The 15,313-nt window shown below is 47.8% G+C and overlaps 1 protein-coding gene across 1 annotated transcript in view; it reads left to right on the forward strand.

The window, feature by feature from the left end:
• The first annotated feature begins 10,888 nt into the window (after nucleotides 1-10,888).
• Nucleotides 10,889-15,313, forward strand: part of ABR (ABR activator of RhoGEF and GTPase) — a 188,689-nt gene continuing 184,264 nt past the window's right edge. Inside the window, exon 1 of the mRNA XM_080681597.1 lies at nucleotides 10,889-12,054. Coding sequence (XP_080537723.1) covers nucleotides 11,010-12,054 — 1,045 coding nt within the window. The 5' untranslated portion in view covers nucleotides 10,889-11,009. The remainder of the gene's footprint in view (nucleotides 12,055-15,313) is intronic.

The raw sequence follows: 15,313 nt of genomic DNA on the forward strand, positions 1-15,313 counted from the left end.
AACTTTTTAAACAGGGGGCCAGTTCACTGTCCCTCAGACCGTTAGAGGGCCGGACTATAGTTTAAAAAAAGAAACTATGAACAAATTCCTCTGCGCACTGCGGGCCCGGGATGAGTCGGCTGCTAAGCAGGACAGGCAGCGGCACCCGGTGGGCCAGATAAATGTCCTCGGCGGGCCGCATGTGGCCCGCGGGCCGTAGTTTGAGGACGCCTGGCCTAGGCTTTGGGGCTCAGTGAATTGCCTCTCCTGACCTTTGCAGTGCCCTTTCTGCTGGGCTCTGCCCCTGCCCAGAGCTGCCCGAGTTTACCTGAGAGCAACCCCTCTTGTGAGGATCACACAGCCTGCCCTGCCCTGCCCTGCCCTCAGTTCCCATGATCTGGACACCGGGCCTCAACTCCTCAGCTCCACTTGGGGGCTGGTTAGCGGCTTGGGCGTGAGTCCTCTGTCAGTGACACCAGAGAGAGGCTTGCTGGCATGGACTGGGACCACCCCCCACCAGTCCTGAGCTGGGAACTCAGACGGGAGAACAGGAATGGCTGTAATCTAGGAACTCTGCATGAAGATGGAAGGGTTACAAACTTTGTCTTTAAACTGGGACAGGACTTCAAATCATTCACTCCAACTTCCCCATTTTATGGATGAGGAAACCAAGGGCTAGAGTGGCGATGTGGTTTCCCACAATCCCCAGCTGGCTCACAGCAGTTCTGCAAATTGAGGCCCAGGTCCTGCTCTCCACATCAAGTGGTAAAAGCACATTGTTGTGATTGTGCAGCTGCCTCAGCACCAAGTGAGGGCAGGTATTTGGTCTGGTTTCCTGAGAGCAGAGTCTTTCTTATGAAAGATATGTTGACATGGGGCAATGACTGGCACCCCTCATTCCCTTCGGTGGCAATGTCAAAGCCTGTAGGGCAGTGATTCCCAGAGCGTGGTGCTCAGCCCACAGGTGGGAAGTACATGAAGTGATTTCAGATGACACCCATTTTTTAATTTTAAGAGTAATATATTTATGCTGATGTGTACGAGAGAAGTTATGAAAAGCCACGGCCAGAGTGGCTTTCGGGTTCAAAGGCTTGGAGAAAGAGCTGATGTGCAAACTGATACACAAGACAAGAAATATTAATTTGGAATTATGGGGGGAAGCCAGGGAAAACTTAACTGTAGTAGTTAAGTTCCCCGGAGTCTCCGTTCCCAGCTGCTTTTATTTACTAGAATACACAACTGACTTTTAGGAATGCAAACAGACATATCAATGGTAATGTTTAGTAAACAATAAGATTACCAGGTTAGGGGGGAGTTTGCTTTAGGCCATTGAGTCAGCAGTAGGTAATAAAATGCAAATATTCATCCTGTGAATATCAAAGGAGCCCAGGTCAGCCTTCTGACGGACTTTTCACATTTATATTAATTACTGTTGATCTTGGTTTCCAACAGAAAGTATATAACTAGACACCAAATCTATTAATATTTTTAATTAATTAATTTTTTATCCTTACTGGAGGATATGTTTATTGATTTTAGAGAGAGAGAAACATATATGTGAGAGAGAAACATCAATCAGTTGCCTCCTGTATGCGCCCTGACTGGGGATTGAACCCAAAATCTAGGTATGTGCCCTAATCTGGAATCGAACCCATCACCTTTTGGTATATGGGACAATGCTCCAACCAACTGAGCCACCCAGCCAGGGCTCTATTAATGTTTATTAGGTTCATATATGACTGCGTAGGAGGGCTCAGTAACTAAAAATATATTCAGTAAAAAATAGCATGGGTGATTTGTTAATTAGGAAAAAACATACTATGAAGATGACTGAAATTTGGGAAATGCTCTTGTGGAGAATACCAACAATTTTGGGGGGGAAAGCTTAATAAAGGACTTTCCTATAATAAAAAGACACACCCTCAGCCTCATTAATTACCAAAAAAATGCAAAATACAACTAGAATGAGATACATTTTTTTTCACCTTTCAGGTTGGTAAACATTACAAAGTTTATTCTCACTTGGGCAGCACATATACTAAATTTAGAATGACACAGAGATGATTGCCATGGTCTCTGGGCACAGATGACATGCAAATTAATGACAAATTCCAGGCTCCTGTTGTATGAGTAACCAAATTTGTATTATTGAGAAGAAGGGTTCTTTTTTGAGGAGAAAAAGAAGATAAAGTGAGATCTATGAGATTAAGTAAAAATCTTGTTAAAAATATTAATATATATTTAAACTACATCATGAGTAGTATATGTATTTTCTAGCTTTTTTTTTTTGACTGAAGAGGCATATAAACAATGATCAACTCAAAAGAAATAAATGCCTAATATCCTGATTGAGGTCTCTAAATGCCATTTTTCACTAAAAGGAACCAAGTCTCTTTGGAGAAATGTCTAATTTTATTTCCAGGACAGGAAATACACAAGATAAGCCTTGAACATCTTGTCAAACAAGAAAGCAGCAAAACTATCAAAGACCACTAGACTGATGGCAAAAGGCGTCGAAAGGCAACATGAAGAGGCTCCCATTGGCCAAAGATGGGACAATTTGAACATCAATAAAGATTATAACTACAGTGGAACAAAATACGCGAATATATTTAAATCCCTGAATTTATCATTATACTAAAAACAATTCAAAACAAAAGAAAACCTCATTGGTTACCATTCAAGGGCACAAATAAACCAACTCATTATTTTAAAAAATTGGAAATAAAGGTAAAGAATCAAGCATCTATCATGTGTTTCCTTTATGAACTGAACATTGAGGTAACCAAATAGTTGATGAGGAGAAGCTTCTCATCATAGACATTCTCCAGCTACTAAATGAAGGAACGATGGCACAACACCATCTGCAGTCATCCCAATGGCTGCGAACATCACAAGTAGAGACATCGCCAGACATGATGGCATGATGTGCCTTCTGACAGAAGAAAAGAACTCCACCTGGGAAGCAGTCTTATCTCCTCCCCAACATAAATCTGATCAAGACTCTAGATCTAACTAGCAAGTCATAGGAAGGACATGCCACAAGGTTACAAACAAAATACAAACTGCAGGAGACTTCACAGGACAACTTCTTTAACAAACTATGACAAACAAAAGCGGGGTGGGGTGGGGGTGGGGCAAGAGCCATGGAAGCTCTGAGCTCTTCCCTCATACCTTGGCCTACGCATCTCTTCCATTTGGCTGTTCTGCTTATTATGCTGGGGGAAGGGAACAAAATACTTCCAGCTGAAGACACTATCTGGGTAGAAATTCCCTTCAAATGTGAACATCACATAACTGACCCATGGAGTGAAAAAGGATCAGATACTTCGTTGTTAGTGTGTAGAAACACAATGGACCCCAATGAGCCAAAGCAATCTTGAGAAAGAAGAACAAAGCTGGAAGCATCATGCTTCCTGACCTGGAGCTGTATCACAGAGCCATAGTAATCAACGCAGAATGGTACTGGCATAAAAATAGACACAGAGACCAGTGAAGCAGAATTGAGAACCCACAAATAAACTCGTGCAGATAGCTCAACTAATATTTGATAAGGGAGCCAAGAGCACTCAGTGGGGGAAAGGACAGTCTCTTCAATAAATGGTGTTGAAAAAATTGGATCATCACATGCATAAGAATGAAATTGGACTTCAATCTTACTCTACTCACAAAAGTTAAATGGATTAAGAACTTAAAACATGACCTGAAACCATAATACTCCTAGAAGAAAACAGAGATAAAACTCCTTAACAATGTTTTTTTTTTTTTTTTGGATATGACACCAAAAGCACAAGCAACAAAACCAAATGTAAATAAATGTAAATAAGTGAGAATGCATCAAACCAAAAAGCTTCTGCACAGAAAACAAAATTTAAAAAATAAAAAGGCAACCTATAGAATGGGAGAAAATATTTGCAAACCACATATCTGATAAGGGGTTAACATATAAAATATGTAAGGACCTCACAAACTCAATAGCAAATAATAGTAATACTATTTTTAAATGGGCAAAGGACCTGAATAGACATTTTCCAAAGAAGATACTGAAATGGCCAATAGGTACATAAAAAGATGCTCAGCATCACCAAGCGTCAGAGAAATGCAAATCAAAACCATGATGAGTATCACCTCATACCTGTTAGAATGTGTATGATCAAAAAGACAGATAACAAGTATTGGTAAGGATATGGAAAAAAGCGAACCTTTCACACTATTGGCAGGAATGTAAATTGGTGCAGCCACGATGGAACATAGTGTGAATGCTCCTCACACTAAAAATAGAACTGCCATGTGATTCCGTAATCCCACTTCTGTGTATGTATTCAAAGGAAATGAAATCACTGTCTTGAAGTGATGTCTGCATCCCATGTGCATTGCTGCATTACTCACAATAGCCAAGTGTCTACCCACAGATGGATGGATAAAGAAGATGTGATATGTATACATACATATATGAAATTTTATCCATACATATCGACTATTGTACCTGTATGTGGTATATTACTCAGCCATGAGAAAGGAGGAAATCCTGCCATTTGCCATAGACCTTGGGGTATTATGCTAAGTGAAATAAGTCAGACAAATAAAGGTAAATACTGTATGATTTCATTTATATGTGAAATCTAAAAAAGCTAAACACAGAGAAACAGAGTAGAATGGTGGATAGTTACCAGAGCTGGGGAAATAGAGAAATGACAGTCAAAAGGTACAAATTTCTAGTTAATTCTGGGGGTCAAATGACAGCAGGTGACTATAATTAACAATACTGTATTATAAACTTGAAAGCTGCTAAGAAAGTAGATCTTAAATGTTCTCACCATAAAAAAATGTAATTATGTAAAGTGATGGCTGTGTTAACAAACCCTATTGTGGTAATCATTTCACAATATATACATGTATTAAATCATCATGTTGTATGATTTAAACTTATACAATGTTATATGTCAATTACATCTCGATAAATCTTGAGGGAGAAAAAGAATGAAGTTGGACTCCTCTCTCACACCATGTACAAAAATTAACTCAAATGGATCAGATACCTAAATACAAGAGTAATTACCAAAATTTATCAATTTGCATATTTAAAACAAATGAATTTATTGTATTATACCTCAAGAAAGCCAAAATGTTAATAAAACACTGATGTGAGGCCCCATTCCTGAGAGGCTGAATGAATTGGTATTGGAGGAAGTTCTATTGAATAATTTTAATAATTCCCAGTTATTCTTATTTCTAGTCAGGAGAACTTGCGTTCAAGGAAATAAGCCTGGTGGAAAAGGTACTCAGAGGGAGGGGCCTTTTTTCATGTCCACACCTTCAGCATTCAAAATTGCAGGTCCCACCCTTTCCCAGTCCTTTGCCGGTTACCCTCCTCCTGCTGTCTGCACTGTTTCCATTCTCCTCCCTAGTCCAAACTCCCAGCTCTTTCACACTAACCTCAGATAACTCTGAAGAAAGCAAGGGTGAAGGCAGTTCACACTGAAGTGTGCATGGCTGATAGTCAAATTTTATATTTTCATGCTTGTGTGCCCAAAGGAATTTTTTAAAAAGTAGGCCCTGGCCGGGTAGCTCATTTGGTTAGAGTGTCCTCCTTATAGGCCAAGGTTGTGGGTTTGATCCCCGATCAGGGCACATACAAGAATCAACCAATGAATGCATAAATAAATGGAACAACAAAACAATGTCTCTCTCTCTCTCCCTTTTCCTCTCTCTAAAATCAATTTTTTTTTAAAAAAAAAAAAAAAAGAAAAAGCAGAGGGCCTGGCAGCATGACCTCAGAGGTGTCTTTACACTCTTCCTTTGGGTAAAGTTGGTCCTGCTTTAAGATGATATGAAGGACTAAAGAGTCCAAGTGGAGTACTAATCATTCACTCATTCATCAGTCATTCATTCACTCAACAGACACGTACGAGACACTGATTATTTGGCACTGGGTTAGAGGCTGTGGCAATTGGAGGAATAAGAAATGCCAGCTGGCTAGAACCAGGATTTCCTCAAAAGCCCTGGAACTACTTACAGTGTGGTATGACCAGTGCTGGAGCCAAGGCAAATAAGGCTTCAAAGAGAAAGCCACAGTAAGCTGGGCTTTAACAGGCAAAAAAAGGATCTCACCTGGTAAAGTAGGAAGCAGCGTGGCAAAGGAAGACAAGAGAGACCAAGGAGTAAAGGGGGAATGGCGAAGCACCTTGTGTGTCTGTCTCACAGAGGGCATGGAGAGCTGGAGGTGTCTTGGTGAGGGAGCCCGAGGGGGAAAGCAGGAACTGACACAAAGACCTGGTTAGGAGGTTATCCCAGGAAGCAGAAGTGAGGGAGACAGAGAAGAAGGGAAAGCCAATAGAGAGCTCATTCTGGATTGGTTACCACTATGAACAACTGGGCTCGTTCCTGTTGGAGACCACGGAGCAAACATGCGGAGTACGCCTCAGAAATGCATCCAGCCCGGCTGGTGTGGTTCAGTGGTTGAGCGTCAAACTATGAACCAAGAGGTCACAGTCGATTCCCGGTCAGGGCACATGCCGGAGTTGTGGGCTCCATCCCCAGTAGGGGGTGTGCAGAAGACAGCCGATCAATGATTTTCTCTCATCGTTGATGTTTCTATCTCTCTCTCCCTCCCCCTTGCTCTCTAAAATCAATTAAAAAAGAAATGCATCGGAAGCATCTGAGGCACTTATTACCCAACTTCTGACTCCACTGGCCATGAAATGCCCCTGGGAATGACTTCCTCCAGAGAAGCTTCCATCCGGGACACCACGCAGAGCTTTATGATTTTGAGAAAAAGCCTATGGCAATGAAGTTGAGAGTTGTACGGGTGGGTGCTTGAAGTGAGACCCTCACAGCCTGTGGGAACTGTCCACTGCAGCCGCAGGAGAAATCCGAGATGGGCCACAGGGAGGTGGCCTGGGACACAAAAGGCATCTGCTCATAGGGTGACTCAGATTCGGGGGCTGAATGGGTTCAGCAAGCAGAAGAAATTCAGGAAATGGGCTTGGAAAAGTAAGCTGGGTCAGGAGATCCATTGTGAAAAGTCTCATATGCCAGGTGACAAAGTTTAAACTTTAAATGCTAGGTCCTGGCACCTAGTAGGTGCTCAACAAATAGTTATTGAAAAAAATGAATGCTAATGACAGATGTTCCTGGGCCAAGTCCTTGCAAAGTTACTGGACTTTAGAATCCAGCAGATTGGCTGTGACCTTTAACCTCTTTAATCTTCCATTTCTCTCTCTCCCCGAAGTGGCAACAATAATATGTCCTTGACAGGGTTGTTGTGAGGAATTAGAGCAGATCAAAGATATATGGCAATTAGAAGTGTGGACTCAATAAATGTCAGCCACTCTACCCCTGCCCCCAAAATGACCCAAAGCCAAGTCATAAAGCTGAACTATCCACCAGCTAGAGACAATGAAGGTTGCTCCTGGGATCTGTTTACAGAAGATGGATGCTGGCATTCCAGCTATATTGGTCCTCCTGGAAAAAATTAGTGGTATTGGTAACAACTTCCTTGTACCAAAAGGGAATCAGACTGCTGCTTTAATTAAAGGACAGAGTTGAAACTATCCTCCCAGAGAACCCACAAATTCAGAAATTGATGCTTATAGTAACATAGTTTCCCGCCCGCCCACCTCCTACCCCCTTGTGCATTTAAATATACGTATTGAAGCATCTTCCGATCAATATGCTGTTGACAGGCCATCCATCCCTGCTGTGCTACCTTTCTCATTCTGAAATCTTAACAGAGGCCAAGATGCTTGTGGACTTCTGCACTGGCTGCTGTAGGCATTGGGAGCTCCTCAGTCCTTCCCAGTGGACAAAGGAGATTTGTGGTGGTCTCTAGGGAGGTAGGGACAGTCCAGCTGGTGTTGCTCAGTGGTCGAGCATCGACCCCATGAACCAGGAGGTCACAGTTCGATTCCTGGTCAGGGCACATGCCTGGGTTTCAGGCTCAATCCCCAGTGCGGGGTGTGCAAGAGGCAGCCGATAGATGATTCTCTCTCATCAATGATGTTTATCTCTCTCGCTCTCCCTTCCTCTCTCTGAAATCAATAATATGTATATATATTAAAATAAAATAAAAAATCCTTTAAAAAATGAATCTCAGGTGGGAGAGAACACTTGAGGGACTAGGTAAAGAATTGAGAAATCACACAAACTGGGGAATCGTCAATTAAGGTATTTCAAAACATGTCCATTTCCCCATAGCAGTCAGGTAGAAAGATAAACACTGTGATGAGTCATGCCAGTGGCACACTATTTTTTTTTTTTTTTTAAGGAAGAAGGGATATTGGGAAAATGAGTAAACACATACTTTGTTAAGGAAGGAAATTCCAGAGTTGAGAAGCGACTGTGGGAGGTACATCTACTCTTAGTCTGGCGTGATTCACACCTGGAGAAGCCAAGGAGGAAACCAAAGATGGGTATTCCTTCATCTGTCTGTTCATTTGCTCATTGCTTCATTCATTCATCTCCATTCAACAATGATCAGCTATCTCTATTACACTCTGCAAGAAGCAGCAGGAATACAAAAGTGGAAAAGACACAATCCCTTCCCTTGAAGAGTTCTGAAAGTAGGGGAAACAAAAGATCCTATATAATAAAAGGCTAATATACAAATCGACCGAACGGCGGAATGACCAGTTGCTATGACATGCATTGACCACCAGGGGGCAGACACTCAACGCAGGAGCTGCCCCCTGGTGGTCAGTGCGCTCTCACAGGGGGAGCACCGCTCAGCTAGAAGGTGGGCTCATGGCTGGCGAGCACAGCGGTGGTGGCGGGAGCCTCTCCTGCCTCTGCGGCAGCGCTAAGGATGTCTAACTGACGGCTTAGGCCTGCTCCCTGTGGGTCCCCCCGAGGGCTCCCAGACTGTGAGAGGGTGCAAGTCGGGCTGAGGGATTCCCCCCCCTCCCCCCAGTGCACGAATTTTGTGTACCGGGTCTCTAGTGTCACTAATCCTATCTAATAAAGCTGGAATATGCAAATTGACCATAACTCCGCGACAAAGATGGAAGCGCCCACAGCCAATAAGAAGGAATATGCAAATTGATGCGACAAGGCAAGAGGCGGAAGGCGGCTCTGGCCTGAGCGAAGGTGGTGCTGGCAGCCAGGGGAAGGAAGGCCTATTCTGGCACGAATCTTCGTGCATCGGGCCTCTAGTAATTATAATAAAGTGGAACAAGGGCAAAGATAAAGACATGTCCAAGATGGGGTGGTGACATAAAGAAGAGGGGAGAGGCCAGAAAAGGCTTCCTTTCACTGGGGATCCTTTAAAGGTGGGGATCAAAGCACGGTTGGCGTCCTCAGGCAGCAGGGAGTTGTGCCCATGTGCAGGGACAGAAGTTCCAAGGAAGAGGAAAAGGCACCCATAAAGAGTGAGACGCCTTTGGGCACAGCCTGGAGTTGGTCCGGCTACAGCACAGGAGGCAGGCAGAGAAGTGGGTAGAGACCAAACAGGGGAGGAGGACCTCCTGGGTCAAGAGGAGGAGTCTGGGCTCCATCCTGGAGGTGATGAGGGGCCACTGAAGGGTTCTCAGCAAGAGCATGGTGCTACCTCATTTGTGGGTAAGAATGATCTTCCTGGTGTCTTCCCAGGACCAAGCCGTGAGGGGTGGGTTGAAAGGGATTGGAAAGCAAGCAGGAGGAGGGCGGGCTGCTCAGATGGTTCAGGTGAGAGGCGATGGCAGGGGGCTGGGAGTTTAGCTTGTTCCCCAGGGGGCTTTGAGGACAGGAAGAATTTCCAGCTGCCAAGTTACTTAGTCTTACACTATCAGTTTACTCATCCTTACAAGACCGTTTATCAGGACCTCTCTCTGCAGACAGGGGGAGAGACCCTGGAAAAGGGTGGTGCAGCCAGGTGTGGAGGGGAGGGTAAAGCGGGGGTCCCTAGCCACCCCACGCTGAGTGCCAGTCCAGGCGCCTGTCCCCAGCTTCCCCTTTTCCTCCTCCCCCCCGCCCCAGGGGAATTGTTGAGGCCACAAAGAGGAGTGGAGGGTCCTCTTAGACACCCAGGGGTCTAAGGCTCATGCAGTCAGGGTTTGATGCAGTCACAGGGGCCACTAAGTAAAGCCGTTGGGGCTGTCACCCTGGCCTATCTCTTCCCCCAAAAGCTCTAGTGAGCCGCGGAGAGAACGCTTTAAAGTGACTTTAAACACACACACACACACACAACAACAACAACAAAGCAGAGTTTTATTCCCGATTTGGATTAGATAGCGCTGTGACTTTAATCAAGTTAGTTCAAGGCGCTCAGTAAATCCCGGCGAAGGACAATTCCGCAGCCAGGAGACCCCTCCCTTCGACACCGGCCGCGCCACATCACCTTTCCCCCACCTTTCCTCCGGGGTCCAGGCGCAGCCCCGACCCTAGGCCGACTAGGCAGCGGAGAGTCGGATGGTGAAGGTAGGCTGGTGGCCCAGGCGCCCCCACTCGCTCCCTCACGGGGACTCCCGCCTCCCCGCGCCGCGCGGTCCCGCGCTCGAGTGCAGGGAGCCCGCGCGGCGGCGGGACTGCGCAGCCCGCCTGGTCAGAGAGGCGCAGAGCGGGGCGGGTGGCGGCAGCTCCTGGTGTCGTGGGCGCCTCGGGGTGTCCAGCGCATTAGGCACGCCCGCCGCTGCCTTCCCCCAGCCTCCGGGCGGCCAGTGCAGCTCCGAGGCGCCTGCAGGCCTGGCCCCGCGCCACCGAGGCCCCGCCCCCGCCCGGCTCTCCCGGCGCCCGAGCCCGCAGGGCGTCAGCCCGGTGGCTGGGGCTGCAGACCGCGGCTCCGCGCGTCCTGCCCGGGCGGGCCTAGGGCCCCCAGACGCCCGCCTCCGCTTCGGGTAGATGCTTACGTCAGGGAGGCGAAAACCAGAAGAAGGAAAAAAAAAAAAAAAAAACGGCACGAGGGCGGAAGGGGAAAAAACTTTATTTTTTCTCTTATTCTCTTCTGGGGCTGAAGCGAAGGGGAGGCGACTGCGCCAGCGCGGGCTTCCGGAGAGCCGGGCGCGACCCCGGCCGCTGCGCGGAGGAGCCGAGCTCCGAGGCCCGCGGGGGCGCCCGGCATGTGGGACCCCCAGGACTTTGAGCGCCACTGGCAGGCCGAGTTCCCAGGGCAGGCGGCGCCCGTCATGCGGCTGGACTCGGTGCTGGACGTGGAGCAGGAGCTGGAGCGCTGCAAACTCAACCTGAAGCGGCTGCAACAGGTGTCGGCCGAGGAGAAGTTTAAAGTGTCCTACCTGCAGTCGGTGCTGGCCGGGGAGAAGCGGGACCTGGGCTGCGGGCGCCTGGAGGGCGCAGACGGCGGCGGCGGGGCAGCTTCGGCCGAGGAGCCGGCGTCGGCCGGGCCGGAGCGGGCGCCGCCTCTGCGGGAAGAGGAGGGCGCAGCGGGCGGCGGCGGCGAACTCCCGGGACCCGCGCGCCCCGATCCGGAGGTGGCTGCCCAGGCCGAGACTCCGTGCGTGTGCCTGGACCTTCCCGCATGGCCCGTGGCGGCGGGGGCCGGGGCCACGGTGCGCAGCTTGACTGCAGCCATCCACCAGCAGCTGCTGCAGCCTCGCCTCCTCTTCAAGTCGCGGGAGGACTGCGCGCCCCTGGGCCCCGATGGCACGGTTTCCAGGTCCCCGGGCGAGGAACCGGCCTCTGGGACCCGGGCGGGGCGGGGCTCCGAGGAGGGCGAGCCGGACGCCTCGGGCGCGGATGATGGGGGCGACAGCAGTGACCACGACTTCGAGATGGTGGATTTGAACGAGAAATTCGTCCTAGGCCACTTGCTTGTGGCCCCTTGTCGGTTCGGCACCCGCGGTGAGGCCGAAAAGGCGGCACGGTCTAGCAGCCCCCATCGCTGGATGCATCTGATCCCCGGGGGCCGGCGGCTACAGCGTAGGAGCCGCGACCTGGAGCAGCTGGAGTCGGAGGCCAAGGACGGGCGGGGCTCGCCCATCCCTACGGAGGAGGCCCCCCGGCGCGGGGCCCGCGATCACCTCCCCCGGTGGCGGCGCAAGGGCTTACTGTGGGTGCCCGAGCGGGACTCGCCCAGCCACAGCTCGCCAGAGAGGGGCAGTGACTGCAGCCACAACAGCTCAGACCACGAAGACGGCTTCTCTGCAGGTAGGCGCACCCCTTTCTAGATCCCCGATTTCGCGCACCCCCTGGGGGCTGCTGGTCACCTCCTGCACCCCATCCCAGGCACACCTTGTTGGTCCTGTTTACCTCAGGCGCCTGGGAAGAAGGGAGATAAGATTTACCTGTTTACCTTGAAGCCACATGTGGGACTTAAAAAAAAAAAAAGCAAACACCTAATTCAGAGTGATTTGGGCTTGGGCGAGTTCATAAAAATAAACATTATGAGGATGGCAGGGGTGACGGAATGTGTGCCTGGCCAGACCATGAGGAGTCTTTCACTTAGGCCTCAGCCTTTCTGCTCTGTTGGAACAGCATCCACTCTCACCCCTTCCAACTCCACAGGTCGGCCAGATCCCTTTGCACCACACTGATAGTATCCTTCTCTGAGCAAACTGCTGGCTGCCAGTTCCCCCAGATTCCTGGATGTGGAGGTCTCAGTCTTCCACTCAATTTTCTGAACTTATTTCTCATCTCCTCCAGTCTGTATCTGTGCTCCGGTCAAATTGAAACAGGTTATCACTTGGTGAAAGGTACATAATCCTCACTGCCCCCTGCCTTTACTGCCTGGCCCCCTTCCTAGAAGGCTGCACTTGGTCTGTCAGCGTCCTAGGAACTAGGAGCCTGAGGGAGAAGGGAAGGGCTTAGAATTACAGAGACTTCAAGCTGGCCTAGTGCCCAGAGATCATGTCTAGGGCAGTGTCTTCACATGATGAAGGAGGAAACTGGAGCTCAGAAAGATGAAGAGCCTGGTTGGAGTGAGCTGATGCCTCCACTTGGACCTCCTGTCCTTTGTGGTTTCCCCTCACATCTGCCCTCTCTTCTGAGGGCAGGACCTGGTCCAGACAGTTGCATCCCCTTGTGATGGTCAGCTTGGTGTCTTGCACAAAGTAAGTGCTCAATAAATATTTCTTGAATAAATGTCTCCAGCCACAGGTCAGGGAGGAGGAAAGGACAGGGATGTGGGGTGGCCTGTGACTGCTCCTTTGCTGTCCTGGGACTGTCAGGGTCTCCTCAACTACAGGGAAGTATGACTTGGTGTCTGTCTAGCTCAAGCTGAGACCAAGAACTTCAGATGCCTTCCTGCTAAGTGAAGGAAGAAAAAAAAATCACTGGTGCTGGGATTGTTCCAAAATTTCCATTATTAGATTTTATCTGGGTAAGTTTGCATTTGAATGAAAAACTGTCTACTTTGCTAAAAGCACATTTGGAAGGTCCATCAAGTCATCTGTTGTGATCAATTACACTTATTCATTAGCAGAGATTGGCTGCTCGTCCCATACATCATGCTTTTGCCGCCCATGCTAGTACCGTATTTTTTTTATGTGCCCCTTTAACTTAAAGGAAGAGTCTGAAGATTGCACTCTAGTGCCAAGTTTCAAATGCCCTCAGTGGAGGCTACCCAAGCGGTCCAGCGCTGCTTCAGAGCTGGCTCCAATCCCATCTCCCCTCAGACCCACATCAATCATCCTGCTGGGTATGCCCAATGCACTGGATTTTCTCCAGGGAGTGATTTTATTTCATCAAACTGTCTCTTCTCTTCTTAAGGGCACTCTAGCCCAGAGAGCACCTTGATGCAGATTAGAAACTCGTGTTCCCCCTGGCCTGCCACTACAAAAGGTGCCCCCTTTGGGTGGATCAGTGATTAAAAAAAAAAAAAGATTTCAGACATCTCTTCAGGGCAAGCTCTGCAGGGGACCCCTGCACAACTGCATGTGAGGGCGCTGCTCCTGTCTCCAAAGCCTCCCCAGTGAGGAAGTGAATGGGGGTGGGCATGCACAGCATACATGTATGTACACACATCCACACACTTCTATACATGTGTACACATGTGCACACAGTCACATACTAGCAAATGTTGCATATTGGCACACAATCAAGGAGCAAGAGACTTCAGGCATACAGAGAGGCACTAGAGCGGAGGGATACCGGCAGGGGTTTTCACACTGTGGGTGACAGCCCACTGAAATCATGTGGTGAGGAATTTGCATTGCCAGGCTGCCTTGGCCTCCCTTGGCCGTCCCTGCTTCGTTTTTTTCTCCATTGCGCTCACCCAGTTACCACCTGGGATGCAACAATTTTGTATGTGGATCTTATTCATCTTTCTCTCCAGTAAAACGCTAGCTCCAAGAGGGCAAGGATGTTTGTCTCTTTCTTTCACTGACATTGCCCCGAAGCCTAAACCAGTATCTAACAGATGTTAGATCTTTTGTACATATTTGTTGAATATAACCCAAAAATGCATACACCCTTTAAGAGCTGATAGCTCAATTTTGAAAATGAAATGTATTTTAATAAACACTGCCTTCATAAATATTCAAAGTGTGTGTACACATCTTTGGGGGATACTCTCTATATTTTAAATGAGATGGAACAGAAAAGAAAGCATCAGATTGTATTGCACATGGTAATGGTGTGTATTACTCTGTTTAAAAACTTTGTTTTGCCCAGCTGCTGTGGCTCAGTGGTTGAGCGCTGACCTATGAACCAGGAGATCATGGTTCAATTTCCGGTTGCAGGCTCCATCCCTGGTAGGGGGCATGCAGGAGGCAGCCAATCAATGATTCTCTTTCATCATTGATGTTTCTGTCTGTCTGTCTCTCTCTCCCTCTCCCTTCCTCTCTGAAATTAATAAAAATATATATTTAAAACAAAACAAATATTTTAAAAATTTTCAATTATGTATAAATATGTGCATAGATACTGGTTCCTGATGTAGAATTATTTCTTGGTGTGGGTTGGACAGAAAGCTTTGAAAATGCTAATAAAGACCATGGGCTCTGAAGCTAGATTGCTGGTATAACCTTGATAGAAGTTATTTGAATTTTCTGTGTCTCAGTTTCCTCTATAAATCGAGTGAGGCTAACAAACACTGCTTACTGCTGCTCTGAGGAATAGATGGAATGTTATTTCTAAGGGCTTTGAACAGACCCTGGCACACAGCACATTTACCCAGTGTTCACTAACCATGGCCACAGGTTGTTTCCTTGAGTCAGTGCTCCCACTTCCAGATCATCCTGAGTCACAGATGGTTTGGCTTTCTGTGATGCATGTGTTTTTCCTAGCACGGCTCCGGCTCTTTCTAGTACCTTCCAGGCAGCAGGGCAGGACCCAGGGCAGAGTGGTCATCTTAGCTCATGAGTCTCTCTTGCTGGATTGGCCCTCATGTTGTTCTCGTTCTCCACCAGCAATCATGCCCATTTTCTGTACTTAGAGATCCTTAACTGAAGGTCAGGTTTATTGGCAA

Source organism: Plecotus auritus, assembly GCF_963455305.1.
Source record: "Plecotus auritus genome assembly, chromosome: 7".
Taxonomy (NCBI): Eukaryota; Metazoa; Chordata; class Mammalia; order Chiroptera; family Vespertilionidae; genus Plecotus; species Plecotus auritus.